This window comes from Opisthocomus hoazin, chromosome 4, assembly GCF_030867145.1.
Source record: "Opisthocomus hoazin isolate bOpiHoa1 chromosome 4, bOpiHoa1.hap1, whole genome shotgun sequence".
In the NCBI taxonomy this organism is placed as follows: Eukaryota; Metazoa; Chordata; class Aves; order Opisthocomiformes; family Opisthocomidae; genus Opisthocomus; species Opisthocomus hoazin.
In genome coordinates, this window is record NC_134417.1 from 66,160,325 (window position 1) to 66,175,636 (window position 15,312).

The window sequence follows — 15,312 nt, forward strand, 5'->3', positions numbered from 1 at the left end:
GAGCTCTAATAAACTCACTTCCCCCCTCCCCGGTCGTAAACAGACGTCCCTCTCCGGTTCCTCTCTTTAGAAAAAAGTAGGGAGTGGGGAGCGGGGGAGATATTTCCAATGTATTTAAGTAAGCGATTTTATAATGAAATGCTGAGGGATTTGTTTAATGTGATTTTATACGAGCTGCGGATATTTCCAAAGCAAACAATAAGTTCAAGTACAACACGCACGGTTGTGTTACAAGTGTTGCCCAGCTGGCTCGGGGATCTTCGGTGAGCAAACAGGCTAAATCTGGAGAGCAAACAACTTCAGAAAAACCTACAACTCCAGGTCACTGAAAACAGCCTTTTATTTGTTTTCCTTAGCGTCTAGTAAAATCTGATCCATTTTTTTGCAACGCTGCTGTAAAATCACCGGGGACGGGGGTCACCAGCCCGCGCTCGGCCCCGGCCCGGCCGCGGAGCCCATCGGAAAACCGGGTGCTGGCGAAGGAGGGTGCCGCCAGTCGGGGTCCTGCACGGGGGGGGAACACGCTACGGGGGCACCCCCGCCCCGCGACAGCCATTCTAGGGGGGCTGTCGCCCGGGAAGCGGGCTCTTGCGACGGCTGCCAAGCGGAGAAGCCCCGCGGCGGCCTCCCCGTGGTCCTGCCCACGCGTGAGGGTGATCTGAGCTCCCCCCGTGACGGGCTTCTGACCCTGGGCCGGAGCCGGACCAGGCGGTGAGCGTCGCGCCGGGGACAGCCCACGCGTGGGACCGAGCGGGCGCGCCGGGGGGGGCTCTCCGCCCGCGGGCTCCCTGCCACCCCCGGGCGCCTTGCGCGAAACCCGTGGGGTGGGTGCCCCGAGGCCCCACGGCAGGGAGACTCCCGCCTGGCTCCGGGCCGCCCCGGGGGTCTCCACCGTAGGAAATGATGTAACTAAAATTCAAAACTGGGGGGGGGGAGGGGTTGTAATGCGCTTTGGTTTATTTCTATTTAACGCGGAGGTCCCGGACAGGGCCCCCCCGGAGAGGGAGGACGACCCGGGGCAAACGACGCCGGCTGGACGCGAATGGTGACCGCCAGCAGATACCGCGCTGGGAACCGGGAGCGCCCGGTGCGCTGCTCCCGAGCCGTCCGGGCAGCCGGGAAGGACCGGGCGGCAAACCGGAGCGGCGGGGATGCCGCCCCCCGGGCACCGGGGCTGGAGGCGGGGGGGAGCCGGAAACCTCCGGATCGCGGCTCGCCGGCTCGGAGATCGCCGTCGGTATTCACTTTAAAACGGCTTGAATGGGACTTTCCCCCCCCCCCCCCCCCCCCGCTTTTTTTTTTTTTTTTTAAGCCGGAGCTTTGTTGTGCTAAACTAGTTGGACGAGTTAGGGTGTCGCTGCTCCCGATTGCTCTGGCCAATGGAACCCGATCCACCCTGCTGTGCGTAAGAGCGCAATTAAGGATTTAACCAAGCCTATGCTGCGCCCCAGCCAGCAGTCTGCCGGAGACAGACGGAGCCGCAGCCTCCTCCCCCAGCCATGTCTGCCTAGACCCGGGCAGCCCCGCCGCCAGCTCCCCAGCCATGACGGGAGTGTTTGACAGGAGGGTCCCCAACATCAGGTCCGGCGACTTCCAGGCTCCTTTCCAGACGGCCGCGGCCATGCACCACCCGTCCCAGGAATCTCCCACTTTACCCGAGTCCTCGGCTACGGATTCCGACTACTACAGCCCGGCCGGGGGAGCCCCGCACGGCTACTGCTCGCCCACCTCGGCGTCCTACGGCAAGGCGCTCAACCCTTACCAGTACCAGTACCACGGCATGAGCGGCTCTGCCGGGAGCTATCCCGCCAAAGCCTACGCAGACTACGGCTACGCCAGCCCCTACCACCAGTACGGCGGGGCTTACAACCGCGTACAGAGCTCGGCCAGCCAGCCAGGTGAGGGCCGGGGGCGTGCGGCGGGAGGCTGGGAGGGCGCGGACCGCGGGGACGCGGCTTTCCCCCAGCCACGGGGAGAAATAAATATATTTATATATATTAAAAAAATTAAAAGGGGAGGGGGGAAAGGAAAATTAAAGACATTTAAAAAAAATTAAAAGGAGGGGGAAAGAAAAGGAAAATTAAAGACATTTAGAAAAAAAAAAAAGGTCAGCTGGGTCCGGTTTTTCTGACCATCCCGCCCGATCCAAACCACGAACCCTAGGACTAAGGTCTCGGGAGAAGCAAACGTCCCTCAGCTGTTCCCGGGCCCCCACGGCTGCCTCCCTCCTCCTTCTTTCCCCCCCCCCCCCCCCGGAACAGGGGGGGGAAACAGCCGAGCCTCGCCGCGTGTCTCAAACTCCGGTTCGCGGCGGCGAAGAAAGTTTCCTTCCCCGTGTGCTGGGGGGCGGGGGAGGGGATGGAGGGGGGGGAGCCCGGCCCGGCGGGGCTGCGGAGCCGGGAGGGATTTTTCACCAGAAAACGTCGCGGTTTTTAGCGCTTTCCATTTGCTTCTTTGTAAGTTTGGTTTGGTTTGGGAGGGGGAAAGAAGAAGACGGGGGAAAAAATAAATAAAGCCAGCCCGTAGGCGAGCCAAGGGGCTGGGGCTCGGCGGGGACGAGCGCGGGCGCGGCGGCTCCCGGGGAGGCGGCGGGGGGAAGCGGCCGGTGCCGCGGGTCGGTCCCGGCGGGACGCCGGTGATCCTCCCCGCTCCCGCGGCGGGCCCTCCGCGGAGGGAGGCGGGGGAGGCCCGGGGGTGGCCGAGGCCCGGCGCGGAGGGGAGCGGTGCCCCCCCCCCTCCCCGCCTCTCCGCGGGGAGCCGGCGGCGGGAGCCCCGGGGGGAGCCGTGGGGGCCCGTCGGGCCGGCGCCGCTGCCTTGCCTGTCCCGTCCCGCGGGCGGGATGCCGGCGGCGCGAAGCGGAGCCGCGTCCCTCGCCTTAACGTCTGTGTCTGTCTCTCTCCCGCCCTTGCGCCCGTGCAGAGAAGGAGGTGGCGGAGCCCGAGGTGAGGATGGTGAACGGCAAGCCAAAGAAAGTGCGCAAACCCCGGACTATTTATTCCAGCTTTCAGCTGGCGGCGTTGCAGAGGAGGTTTCAGAAGACCCAGTACCTCGCCCTGCCCGAGCGGGCCGAGCTGGCCGCCTCCCTGGGGCTGACGCAGACGCAGGTACCGCGATCGGCCCGGCCCGGAGCCCCCGGGTCCCCCCCCCCAGGGAAGGGCCGGATCGGGCCCCGCGGAGGGGCCGGGCGGGCGGCGGGGAGCGGGTGCCAGGCGGACACTAACGGTGTCGGTTTCCCTCCCCTTCTCCCGCTTCCCCCCCCCATCCCCAGGTGAAAATCTGGTTTCAGAACAAAAGATCCAAGATCAAGAAGATCATGAAGAACGGGGAGATGCCCCCGGAGCACAGCCCCAGCTCCAGCGACCCCATGGCCTGCAACTCGCCGCAGTCGCCCGCGGTTTGGGAACCTCAGGGCTCGTCCCGCTCCCTCAGCCACCATCCCCACGCTCACCCTCCAAACTCCAACCCGTCCCCGGCACCCAGCTACCTGGAGAGCTCCGCTTCCTGGTACCCCGCTGCCAGCTCCATCAGCTCCCACCTCCAGCCCCACGGCTCCCTACAGCACCCGTTAGCGCTGGCCTCTGGGACAATTTATTAAGAGCCTGACCTTTTTTTTTTTTTTTTTTTTGTCGTTGTTGTTGCTGTTCCTTGGACTCTCCTGTGTTTTACTGTTAAGGAATCATAACGAAAGGAATGCGTGCGGGGAATTTTTAAAAGGGAAAAGAAACAGACAAAAAGATTAAAATGTGTAAAGCTTGTGCATGTAACTTATTGCATTTCAAAGGAAACGTTTTTTTATACGATACGGACATTTTTTGGCTCAGCTGTGGACACTATCAATGGTGCCTTGAAATCTATGACCTCAACTTTTCCAGAGACTTTTTTTCAATGTTATTTTAACCCTGTAAATAATTGTAGATAGAGGAATTAAACTGTATATTCTGAATAAAATAAAATTATTTCGACCACGAGAACCGTTTCCAAATTACCCCTCCTTCTATTAGTCAGAGGGGAAAAAGAAAGCTATAATGCCGATTTGCTGTGGCGGAGCGCGAGCGAGGAATGAGGGATTTCGAGGGGGGCCCGATCCCGGGCGCTCGCATTCGGTCGCCGTGCCGTGCCCTGCCACCGCAGCCCGGGCGTGTGGGCAGGATCTGACCCTCGTGGGTCCCCACGGGCAAGGCGATGGGCGGCAGCGCTGTCCCCCCGACGGAACAGGGGCTTTGGCAGGACCGCGTCCACCTTTCCCGCTCGGGGATTTAAGCTGAAGGGAAAGCTGCCCGTCCTAACGCTAGGAAGCAAATCTCTCGCCTTAAGCCGCCCTGAATCCTTTCCCGAGAGCAATTAGCGTCGAGAGCTGCACATTCGACAGCCCATCAGTCGCCCGTGTGCGCTCGGCTAATTATACAAATTACGTTTCCGTCAAAGGGAGCCACTAAATATGAGAAAAGGATAAAAAGAGGGCCCCGCTCCCCTTGCTCCTGGTAAAAGCCTGCGGAGGCTCCGGCTAAAGGAGGGACTTCGCGGAGGTACTTCTATTATTTTATTTTTTTATCTCTATCCACACGATTTCGGGAAAAAGCCGGGCGGCGGAGCCACTGCTAGCGCGACCCGGTGGTCCGGGAAGGGGACGGGGACACGGCTCCGGCGAGGAGCCCGCGCACCCGGCGTGGGACCCTATCCCGGCAGAACCTCGGGTTCTCCCCGGCAGCCACCGGCCCGCGGGGCCCCCACGGCGGCACGCGATCCCGCGGGGGCCTCCCCCTCTCCCCGGCCGTCGGGGGGGTGGGAGGGGAATGGGGAGCGGGGAGCCGCGGTGGGAAATGGGGGCCGTGGGGGGGTAAGGCGGCAGCAGCGAAGGTGGCAAAGGCGTCGCTTGAAGGACCCCCGAGATAAGAACCACTCGCTGTCACCCGTGGGACGGCGGGGAGAGCGCTGGCAGGGCCGGGGGGAGAGGAGGCCCGAGAAGGCGCCCTCCGACCCCGGGCACGCTTACCTGTCTCCAGCCTTCCTCCCCGCCGCCCTCCCCCTCCTCTCTTCTCCCCCCGCTCCCGCGTGCCATGTTCCGCGCGTGTTTTTTCTCCCCGAAGCGAGGAGCCCGGGTTTGCTGTTTTGTAACAGGTTTGGGGGTTGGTAAACGGCTTGCAGTACAATAGACCAGTTTGTTGGGTAAAGCTGCTCCTGCACGTCGGGGAGGGGTGCGTGGGTGCCGGAGACGGGGCGGCGGGGGTCGCCGCCGGCTGCCCACCCGTGCCCGCTCCCGGCGGCCGCTCGGCGACTCTGGCGACCGGCTCCTGCTGGCTCCGCTTGCAAGGTTTCAGGGACTTCCCGCGACTCCGGGGCTCCCGAAAACCTCGGCTTTGTCTCTGCTGCTAACACGCACCTCGAGGAAGAAAAAAAAAAAAAAAAAAGACCTTTTTATTTTTCATTTTCTTCCGTTCTTTCCCTCCTTTCCCTCTAGACAAGCGTTAACATTTTTTTTCTCAACCTGCAGTAAGAGATTCTCCCCTCCAAGGTCCCTTGCCTTTGCAGAAAGGCTTGGATGCAGGAGATGGAAGTCTGTTTCCCAGGTCTGTCCGCCCGCCCTTCCCCCTGAGGAGCTGCCGCGGGGCTGTGCGGTTACGGTAACCTGCGGGGGCCGGGGGGGGCCCGGGCGGCCGGCGCAGGAACGGCTCCGGGGAGGCGGGGTGCCGGCAGGCAGGGCGGCGGGCGGGAGTGGGAATCCGCGCCCCCCCCAGCCAGCCGGCTCAGCTCGGCTCCGTTTCTCCCCGCTTTATTTTTCCCCCTCCCAGTTCGGGGTGGCCGGGGAGAGCCCGGCACCCCTTTCCGGGAGAGGGTAGCCAGGCCCGGTTGGGAAATGCTTCTTGCCGGAGCCCCTCCGGTGCACCCCCGGGGTCCGCAGCCACCCGCCCCTGCGTGAGAGCCGCGGGCGGGGGGATGCTCCTGCACCCCCCCCGCCCACACAGGCGGGAGCACCCAGCGCCGCTCCCCGCCCGGCTTCTCCGGGCCCCCCCGCCTTGCTTCCCCGGGAAAGGAATGGGATGAACCGTCCTTTGTCTGACGCCGAGTTCGGGCTCGACAGACTGCTGGCTCGGGGCTTTTTTCCCCCCCCTCCACCCCTCCCTCCTCTTTTCCTGGCGGCCACTTCCATGTGGAGCCGGGGCAGCTCGGGGAGCCGAGAGGAGCCGCATTCCTGTGGGTGCCGAGCGGCTCCAGGGCTGAGCCACAGGGCCTGACACACAGACAGGCAGACAGACAGACACACACACACGCACGGAGAGCAGCCTGCAGGCCCGGCCGCCCCGCACCCAGCACTCCTGCCACCGCCCGCACCGCCGCGGCTCTCCCACCCGCAGCAGATCCGCTCCCACGGGGCGCTCGCCCGCGGGAGGGTCGCGCACCCGCAACCCCCTCTCACCCCGACACGCGGGCAGCGGGCTGCCCGCCTCCCCCAGCGACGGGCACCGGGGGGAGCACCTTGCCCCGTCCCCCCGGCGAGCCCTCCGCCGCCCCCCGCCCGGCCGTCCCCGCATCGCCCCGCGGGGGAAGAGCCTCCGCCCGGGGGAGCGCTGCCGCCTCGACAGGCCGCTCGCTCTCCTCCTCCTCCTCCTCCTCCTCCTCCTCCTCCTCGTCCTCCTCCTCCTCCTCCTCCTCCCTGGAGGGAAAAAAAACAAAACACAAAAAAACCACAATTAAAAAAAAAAAAAACAAAACACACAAAAAAAAAACAAACCCACAAAAAAACACAAAAAAACCCCACCCCCTCCAACCTGTCACTGCGGCAGGGCCGCCCGCTCCTCGGGCATTTCTGTCGCCCGCTCGCTCCCCTCGGGATGTGTGTCGTGTCCCCCCCCAAATCCGCTCCGCCGCCGGCAGCGCTGTCCCCCAAAACGCGCACCACACGTGGCGCCCATTAAAGATTCCTACCACGCAGTTTTGCGACTGACAGGGTTTAGGTGGTTCGGCTGTGGATTACGGAAAGGAGATCTATTGCTCGGGGAAAGTCGAGGGGGGAGGGTGTGAGGGGGGGTGAGAAGCCCCGCTTCTCGGTTTCAAGTCATTTGAGCGGCTGCCTGCAGTAACGCAATAACCTGTTTTATAGGTCAGACAAGAGCCGTGAAAATGGGAACGCGGAGTTTACACTGAGCCTCCCTTTCTCTCTCTCTTCTTTTTTCTTTTTAGGGAGAATCTGTGTTGCATCAGTTAAGCGTTTCTGCCCTTTGCTCGGCGGTGCCGTCTGTTCACCCGCGGTTTGGGAGGATAAGCAATGCCTTATCTGCCAGCAATAAGGACGCGATAAATCCCGACGTGAGCCCACGCCCCGCGTGTCCGTGTGAACGCCTTCCACGGACACGACCTTCAAGGCCGCGGGTAAACCCCCCAGGCCCCCCCCCCCCCCCGTTCCCCTCCGGGCGAGGTGCGGGGAGCCGGCCCGGCCGGGAGCTGCGGCCGACCCAGCGCTCAGCCCGGGGGCGGCTCCTCGCCCTCCTCCCGCCGCCGCCTGCCCTTCGGCACCCCGCAGAGACTGCCCAGACCTCAGCCGGGGGTCAAGCGAGCCCTCGCCGGGGCCAGATCCCGACCTGGCTCCGCGCTCCGCAGCGGCATCGCCCGCCCGGCCGCGGGGCCGGCCCGCCACCCACCTCGGGAAAGAGGGGCACCCCGCACCTCCGCCGAGCCAACCGCAGGACGCGAATTGCGGGGCTTTCGCCCCGCCATACCCGCCGGGCTTTCGTTTCCCTTCCTGCGCGTTATTTTTATTCATTCCCGCCGAGGGAAGCTTGCAGAGGAAGGCTGCGGGAGGCTAGCAAGGCCCCCCCACCCGCCCCGTTGATGATCCGGCCCATTAAAACCGAAGCGGGTTTGCGTGTTTCGCGCCCAGGGTTAATAAAAGCTCGTCGGGGGTCGAAAGCGAGCTAGCCCGAGGAGTTCACCTCGCTAGCCGCAGGTAGTCCTGTTAGCCAGCTCTTTTGGTTAATTAATTACAATTGAGCCGTTCCTGTGATAATTTCCTGAAGGACCCCCGGCGACTGGTCCAGCGCGGGAGCGCAGCAGCCCGCCGGCTCCGCAGCCTCCCGCGGAGGGGGGACCCCGGCGTTGCCCCGCCCCGCCCGGTTGCGGGGCTCCCTAGGCTGCGGGGGGAGGCCCACGATAGGGGCGAGCCCGCTTTTGGGGAGCCCGGGGAGAGCCCGCCGGGCAGAGCCGAACCGGGGGGGGAGGGGTGGGGGGTGGGGGGGGGGAGGCAGGCGGGAGCCCTCAGCGTCGGCCCCTGCCCGCACGTCCTCGGGGTTCGGGCGCGCAGCGCTGCGGAGCACGGATTTGCTCTGTTCTGAGTTCCCGCTCCTCTCGTTCCCTACGAATCAAACAGTCTTTTGTCCTTCAGAGTTTGATTTGATCGCTACTGTTCGCATTTCACTTTTGTATTTTTCTCTCCCTATACCATTACTCATTGAGTGCCCCGTGAAATTACAATCGTACATTTTCAACTCAGCAACCCATTTGCGGTGCAAAAATAGGGTCTAAATAATGGCTGAATTAGCCCTACTGGACAGTTTCAGATGTAACACTCTGTAATAATTATATTGCAGGCTGGATTAGGATGCTATTATCATAATCTGGACGTTTACAATTATCTGTAATTTGCAAAGATGCGCCAGGTCTTGATTACAGCAGTTTTTTTTTTTTTTTTTTATCAAGCTAACCATCACTAAACAGTGACAGTAATAACAGCTAATTTTGCTGGCAATATAAGAGGTGCTGGGGTGTGCAAACAATTTCACACCTGGATGTGCTCACTCAACCAAGAATATAGAGAAAGAGCTTCTGCCCTGAGACTCAGAAAAATATTCTTCACCGCTTCTGTGCGGTGTAGATTTCTAGACCCCGGTCCCTGCTTAGCGGACTCGCACAGGGGGTAAGTTTTGGGGCTCGCTCGGGTCTCGGGGTCGGTTTCTGGCTGCTCCGCGCCTTCCCCTTCGAGGCGCGCCCCGTAGTTGCTCGGTCCCCCGCTTTCGCGGCCCCCCCCCCGTACGCCGGCTGTTCCCCTCACCGGGACGGACCCCGACAGCTCCGCGCCCCCCGGTGCTCCCGGGGATGGGGGGGCGGACGCTGGACTGGGAGCCCCCACCCCGCTCCCGGAGGGGCGGCCGGCGGGAGCCGTGAGAGCCCCGGGGCCGGCCCCGTCGGGGCAGCGCGGCTCTCTCCCCGCGGCGGCGGACCCGGTTCGGCGGGCCCGGCGTGGGCAGCCGCCGCCGCTCCATCCATAGATGACGCTGTTTCACGAGAGTCTCCCGGGGCCGCCGCCCCGCGAGTGGGAGCCGTCCGCTCCCGCACCTTCCCCCGCTCCGCCGAGCTGCCGGGCTGCTTTGTTATCACCTGATTATTACCTTATTATTACCTTATCAATTATTCTGATCCGTTTGCTCGCTCGCTTGCTGGGTGGCTGGGCTTTACTCAACCCTACCTGAGAAGTCACTCGTGGGAGAGGAGGGCGCGGCGCACCAAGAGGCTTCCCGCGCCGGCACCCGCGCCGGCACTACCGAGCCCCCCGAAAGCCCACGCGACGCAGCGAGCCCCCCTCCCACCCCCACCCCCCCTCGCCCCCCTGCGCGGGGAGGGGGGCCCGCCCGCCACCGCGGTCCCCACTCGGGGTGAAGGCGGCTGCGGGGGCCGGGACGCGCCGGGCTGTGCTCCCCGGGGGTCGCTCACCTGGGCACAGGGGCCGCCTTGGGGGGGGGGGGGGGGGTAAAGCAGGGGTTTCTGAAGGGTGCCCGCACTCGCACGCGAGCGCTGTTGGTTTAAGTGTACGGTAGCTTTCTCCCCAGTGTCGTTTGAATAATTCAGTGAGCCCCGCTACCAGCTGTACTTCTGAAGCCTCTTCCATTCTTTTCAGCATTATAATTTTGGTTAATTTTCAATTTTAGGCCCTACGTCTCTGCAATTTGTGTATGAATAACAGAATAATTTTCCTCTTTTGTTTCGCCTTTCCTGTTCCTGAATCTAAATAAAGATGGCTTTTTAGTATTAAAAGTGGAAGAAAATTACAGGTAATTATCTTTGACGGTAAAAACGCTGTAATCAGCGGGCTACATGAAAAATTACTCTAATTATGGCTGCATTTAAGAGAATGGAAAAAAACCTTCTTGTGGATAAAAACCTTAAATTGTCCCCAATGTCTGCTTCAAATTGGATGGCACTGCAGCTGGAGGCTTTGTTCAGAATTGATCCTGGGGAGCTCTGAACCCAAAGTTTCACAGTGGGAAGGGGAAAAAAAGAAAAGAAAACATTTTTCCTAATGTAACAATACGAATGGTAGAAAATGACAAGACTGATCGGTTTTAAACCACTCTGAAGACAGACTGAGCGTGGAAGTTGCTCAAAAAAAAAAAAAACCAAAAAAACACCCCCCAAAAAACTGGTATATTGGTAAGTAGTCTTTGCTTTGTGTCTAATTATAGTGACTGTCCTTTTGCACGACTGTGTGTAGCTGTCATTATATGGAGCACTCTGAGGATCTCTATTGACTTCTGATAAATGGCTCAGTGGTTTCAAGGTTCATAATTTGAAGGATGCCCAGGTCTCTAGCCATTAATTCTCGCAGTATGGGGCACCCAGCTTGGACGAGGAAAGGGCTTGTCATTGTCAGTAGTTGCTGTGCTTTCCACGAGCTGGTGAGGCTGCGGCTGGCTGGGCGGTTGTGTGCCCGGGCACCTCTCGGGGCTTTGCAAAACGTTCCTCGGCTTGCATGCTCTGTTCTTTAAATAACAAAAAAACAACAACAAAAAAACAACAAAGGAGGGCGCCTCCTTTCTTAATAATTGGGAGCCTCCAGCCTCCGGGAAGGCAGGCAGGGCTCCGAGCTTCGCCTCGGCGAGAAGGCTGGGCTCGGCGGGGCGGCGGAGCCGAGGGACGGCAGCAGAAGCGGCCAGGCGGTGGGGAGCTTCTGCCGGGCTCGTCCGTGCGGTACCGACGTCTCCCGTCAGGGTCGTGGCCTTCCAACGGACCGAACCACCGGCTCCCCCGCCCCCCCTCCCACCGACCCTTCTGCCTTGGCGGGCAGATGCGGGCTCAGGTCACGGTGGCTGCGGGAGAGCGGGGGGACGTGGTCCGGCTGCCCGGGCCGGGGGTGGGAGCCGCTAAGGGGGAGAGAAACCGGAGCCAGGCGGGCGTTTCGTGGCTTTTACTCTAGATATGAAAGAAGACAAAACCATACAAAGTATATGTACAACTAAAATTCAACAATATATACAGAAAGGTTGCTCGGGGGAAAGGTCCCTCCGGCCCGGCGGGCGAGCCTGCGCCGGGCAGCGCCGACCCCCCCCTTCCCCGGGCCGCGGCGGGGGGTCCGGCCGCCCATCCCTCGCTCGGTCTGTCCTGCTCGTCCCCGGGAGTCTGTCCGGCCGTGTGCGGGTGTTGTGCGGGTGCGGGGGGCTCTTGGCGTGGGAGATGGTGCTTCCTGTTGAGCCGCAGCCCGTCGCGTGTTGAGAAAGCATGCAGGTTTTGCTTCGTGGTAATGTTTTAATCTTACAGTACGTTTTCACTTTCAATCAGTTCCCATCCTTCCCCCCCTCCCCCTTATTATTTTTTTCTTTATATCCCTTCTTCTCTCTTCCATTATTTTTTTTTTTCCCCAGTCCGGATTTGGTGAATAAAAATGAAGGAGCTTTGACTAGTCTCTCTTTCATCACGTAACGTCCTTAGCTCATTAAACAAGTAAAAACGGCTGCCGTGGTAGATTCAGGTTCTTCTTGTGGGCAAAGTCTGTAGAAAGTTTGTTTTGACGTATACTCCACAGAGAAAGAGGCTGGTGCCTTGGAGTCCAAAGGAAAATATCCTAAAGAGAAGTGTCTTCTGTGCGCCAGAATGAAAATTGTGTCTTTCTGTTCAAGATCAATCGTTGAGGTTACTTAAAAAAAATAAAACAAAGTAAAGCCACTCTGTCTCTTTGCCGCATCTACAAGTTCACACAGAGCCTGTTAGCTGGCACGGCTTGGCAAAGCGGGGGAACTTCTTGCCATGTCGAGACGAGGCGTTCTTGGGAGATTATTTCTCTTGGACAATTCACATCATTTGTGGTCTCTGCATTGTGTCTTGATGTGGAGAAGAATACCAGTGAGAATAGCCAGGCATGTAGCTGTTGGGAGGCATATTGACTCCCTTGGCAGAAGCTGAAACGTCCCAGACCGGAGGCAGAGCCGGAGAGCGAGGGGAGAGGGCGGCGGAGCCGGGCAGGGGGTCGCTCTCGTGGGGATTGCTGCCCTGTTTCAGTAGCTTCTTGAATTTGGAGCGCTTGTTCTGAAACCAGATCTTCACCTGTGAAGCGAAACGCAGCGGGCGTTAAGCTGCCGTTGGCACCCGGGGCTCGGCGGGGGAGACCCCCGGGGGCTGTTGGGTTTGCTCTCGGAGGAGGTCGCCAGGGCCCGAGCACCGAGCTGGGGGATGGGGAGAGGGGAAGGAGGGGTCGCTGGGGCCGCTCCCGGGCTCCGGGTGCGGCTGGGGACAGCGGGAGAGGCAGGGCGGCGCTGGGAAGCGAGAGGGATGCGGGTCGTAACCTGGAAGGTTCCTTCCCCTGGGCAGGCCAGATTGGCGGAGGCGAAACGGAGCAGGGGCTCCGAGCTCTCCTGCTGTAACGCCTCGCTCAGACTTTCGGAGGTCGGTTGATCGTTTGTTGTCAGACACGGGCAATCATCTGGTTTTGTGCCGGGAGACAGGAGCCGATGGACAAAGGGCGCCTGAACGAGGAATTCGCGCACCCGAAAACACGCACGATAGAGCGGTCCTTGCTGAGGTGACGGGGGGGTGGCCCAAAGGAGGCAGGACTGTGGCTTTAGTTTCAAAGATGTCTTTAAAGAAAGGAAAATTCCCTTTTCTCGGAGAGTGGTTGGCTATCAGGATGGCTTTGGGTCGCATCCTGCTCCCAGCCCAGCAGAGCTGCCGAGGAGGGAGCCTGCTCTCAGCCAGGTGTGCAAGGTGTGCAAGGATCGGGCCCCCCCCGGGCAGATCAGAATTGTCAGAGAAATCCTACCTATGTGAGGCTCCTGTACACATCTATTTCTTAAAATCAAACAAAGGAAGCCACTGCCACGCGTGTGCTGGACCTCGCAGGCGCAATGTCAGGGCACAAGCGGGGGTGCTTGGCTGGCTGCAGGCGCAGGATCGGGCCCCCCCCCCCCAGTCTGTGCGTGCGGGAGGAAGAGCGAGAGAGCGGAGGGGCAGAGCGCGAGCCGGGGATGCTAGCATCCCACTGGTGAAACCTTCGGGTCTGTTCCCCCGATTAACGCTTGCCGAGTATTTAAGAATCGCTGGCTGGAGGCGACTGTTATCAATGGCAGTGACAAAACCCTGGAGTTATTTGTCAAGCTCGTAAATCCACGCGTTTGCGTTTCGCCCGGAGAGATCCCACCTGCCCGCGCGCTTCCCCGCAGCCCCCAGCCTGGGGCCGGCGGTGCCTCACGGGTCTTCCCAGCAGACCCGGCAGAGCGGCACCGCCACCCCAGCCACGTTCCGCCGTGGCTTAACCTGCCGTAATTCCGTACGCGGCTGTCTGTGATCTCCACATCTTTTATCGCCTTTCCTGCGTTTCGCCCAAGGGTCACCGCCGCCTTCGCGTTGGACCCCGGGGGTGACCGCGCTGCCGGTGGCACAGAGCGCTTCCCAACGCCTTCCCGCTGCCCCGCTACCCCTGGGCCGCTACCGGGCAGCTCCGCTCTGCCTTCGGCTCTACCTCGGGCCCAGCGGTTCCTCGCCTTTGTTTCGCTCTCCCGTTCGGGGCCGGGCAGCCGCATCCCGGCGCCGGAACGGTCCCAAAACACGGGCGAGTTGAAAACGTTCACGCGTGGCATCGAAAGGGAGCGTTTGCTCGCCAAGGCAGCCGCGGGCAGGGCGCGTTCGGCTCCTCCGGCGGTGGACCGGGCTCCGTCAGCTCGGGGCCGGGTGAGTCCCGCCGCACCGAGACCCTGTGCGTGGCCTCCCCCGCCGCACCGAGCCCCTGTGCGTGGCCTCCCCCGCGGAGGCCGGAACGCCTGGGGAGCGCCGCGGGTCTCGGTGACGGTGGGTGCCCGGTAAATTACCTGCGTCTGGGTGAGCCCTAATGAGGCCGCCAGCTCGGCTCGCTCTGGAAGCGCCAGGTACTGGGTCTGCTGAAAGCGGTGGTTCAGAGCCTGGAGCTGCAGGCTGGAGTAGATGGTTCGAGGCTTCCGAATCTTCTTCCCTTTCCCGTTGAACCTGATTTCGCCGTTTTCGATCACCGTGGTTTTTTGCTGATCTGCAAGGGAAACAAGGCAGCTGAGACCCCCCCTGCTCGGCGGCACCCGGGAGCCGGCTTGACGCCGGCGTGGACACGCGGGCTCCGGGTCGGGAACAGCGCACGCCGCTGCTACCAGGAGGAAAAAATAATAATAAAACAAACCCACAGCCGTCCGGGCACGGCGGGAACGCTGCCTTCCCCCCCCCCCCCGGGGGGCGGAGGGTGGGGGAATCGTGATATTAAAAATAATAATAATGATAACTCGAGTGCAGCGCTGGCTCGGCGGAGGGATGCCGGGCTGCAGGGCCGGCCGGGCTTCACCCAGCCTGTCGGCTCCGTGTCGCCAGTTCGGTGGTCGGTGAATCACCAGTCCGAGACTTCCAACAATGCTTTCGCCCCCCCCCCCGCCCCCCCTTAGCCCCCCTCCGGATGAATACGGACAAACCGGCTCCCTGCAATTAAAAAAAAAAAAAATAAAAAACCCCCCATAAATCACCCGGCCCCCGCGCGGAACGCGACCCGCTCGCCCGGAAACTTTCACTCCTCAGGTGTTAGCAGGAATTCTGCCGAAAGCCGGTCCCGCCGTAACAAAGGAGCCCCCTGCTCAGCCCCCTGCCCGCCGGCCGCGGGGGGAGCGGGAGGCGCCGGTGCCCGGCCCGGGCAGCCGCCGGGGGAGAGGGGGGGTGGGGGGGGCGCGGCGGCCCCTCCGCCAGCTCCGGGAGCAGCAGGCCCGCGGGAACCAGCGACCCGCCCCCCCCCCATTCCCTCCAAAACGCGGGGCCTGCGGTGGAGCTGGGGGGGGTGGGGGGGCGCGGCGGGGGTCGTTCTGCCGGGGCCGGGGAGGCAGAAGCGGGCAGCGGGTGGAGGGGATGGGTGCCGCCGCCTCACCTGCGTCGTCCGCCCGCGTCTGTCCGGCCGCGCCGCCGCCGTGGTAGGACTGTAGGTAGGGGCTGTGCTGCGAGTGGCTCACGTAGGGGTAGGCGGCCAGCGAGCGGTGGTTGTAGGAGCCGGCGGTGCCGGAGTAGGGCGATCCGTGGTGGTGGTGCTGGTGGTGGGGGTGCGAGCCGGCGGCG

The 15,312-nt window shown here is 61.8% G+C and overlaps 2 protein-coding genes and 1 long non-coding RNA gene across 4 annotated transcripts in view; 2 read left to right on the forward strand and 1 right to left on the reverse strand.

The window, feature by feature from the left end:
* The first annotated feature begins 1,469 nt into the window (after positions 1-1,469).
* DLX5 (distal-less homeobox 5) lies at positions 1,470-3,962 on the forward strand. Its single transcript, XM_075417468.1, has 3 exons — positions 1,470-1,898; positions 2,920-3,104; positions 3,269-3,962. The coding sequence occupies exons 1-3, from the start codon at positions 1,544-1,546 to the stop codon at positions 3,593-3,595; spliced, it is 867 nt and encodes a 288-aa protein (XP_075273583.1). The 5' UTR covers positions 1,470-1,543; the 3' UTR covers positions 3,596-3,962.
* A 4,847-nt stretch (positions 3,963-8,809) lies between these two features.
* LOC142361054 (uncharacterized) overlaps positions 8,810-15,312 on the forward strand; it is a 55,226-nt gene continuing 48,723 nt past the window's right edge. Inside the window, exon 1 of one of the 2 annotated variants that reach the window (XR_012763586.1) lies at positions 8,810-8,908. This is a non-coding gene — a long non-coding RNA (uncharacterized LOC142361054). Of the gene's footprint in view, positions 8,909-10,269; positions 10,420-15,312 lie in introns of those variants that run through there. The other variant, XR_012763585.1, reaches the window with a different exon arrangement.
* Positions 11,174-15,312, reverse strand: part of DLX6 (distal-less homeobox 6) — a 4,423-nt gene continuing 284 nt past the window's right edge. The window contains exons 1-3 of the mRNA XM_075417469.1: positions 15,128-15,312; positions 14,064-14,257; positions 11,174-12,306 (exon numbers count right to left, since the gene is read on the reverse strand). The exon at positions 15,128-15,312 is cut by the window's right edge and continues 284 nt beyond it. Of these exons, the coding sequence (XP_075273584.1) occupies positions 12,055-12,306; positions 14,064-14,257; positions 15,128-15,312 (631 nt within the window). The 3' untranslated portion in view covers positions 11,174-12,054. The remainder of the gene's footprint in view (positions 12,307-14,063; positions 14,258-15,127) is intronic.

Bases quoted from the DNA above. Each gene is read 5' to 3' on its own strand.
- DLX5 (XM_075417468.1), top strand. From the start codon at position 1,544: ATGACGGGAGTGTTTGACAGGAGGGTCCCCAACATCAGGTCCGGCGAC. The intron at 1,899-2,919 runs GTGAGGGCCGGG...GCGCCCGTGCAG, and splicing joins GAGCTCGGCCAGCCAGCCAG to AGAAGGAGGTGGCGGAGCCC. The intron at 3,105-3,268 runs GTACCGCGATCG...CCCCATCCCCAG, and splicing joins TGGGGCTGACGCAGACGCAG to GTGAAAATCTGGTTTCAGAA.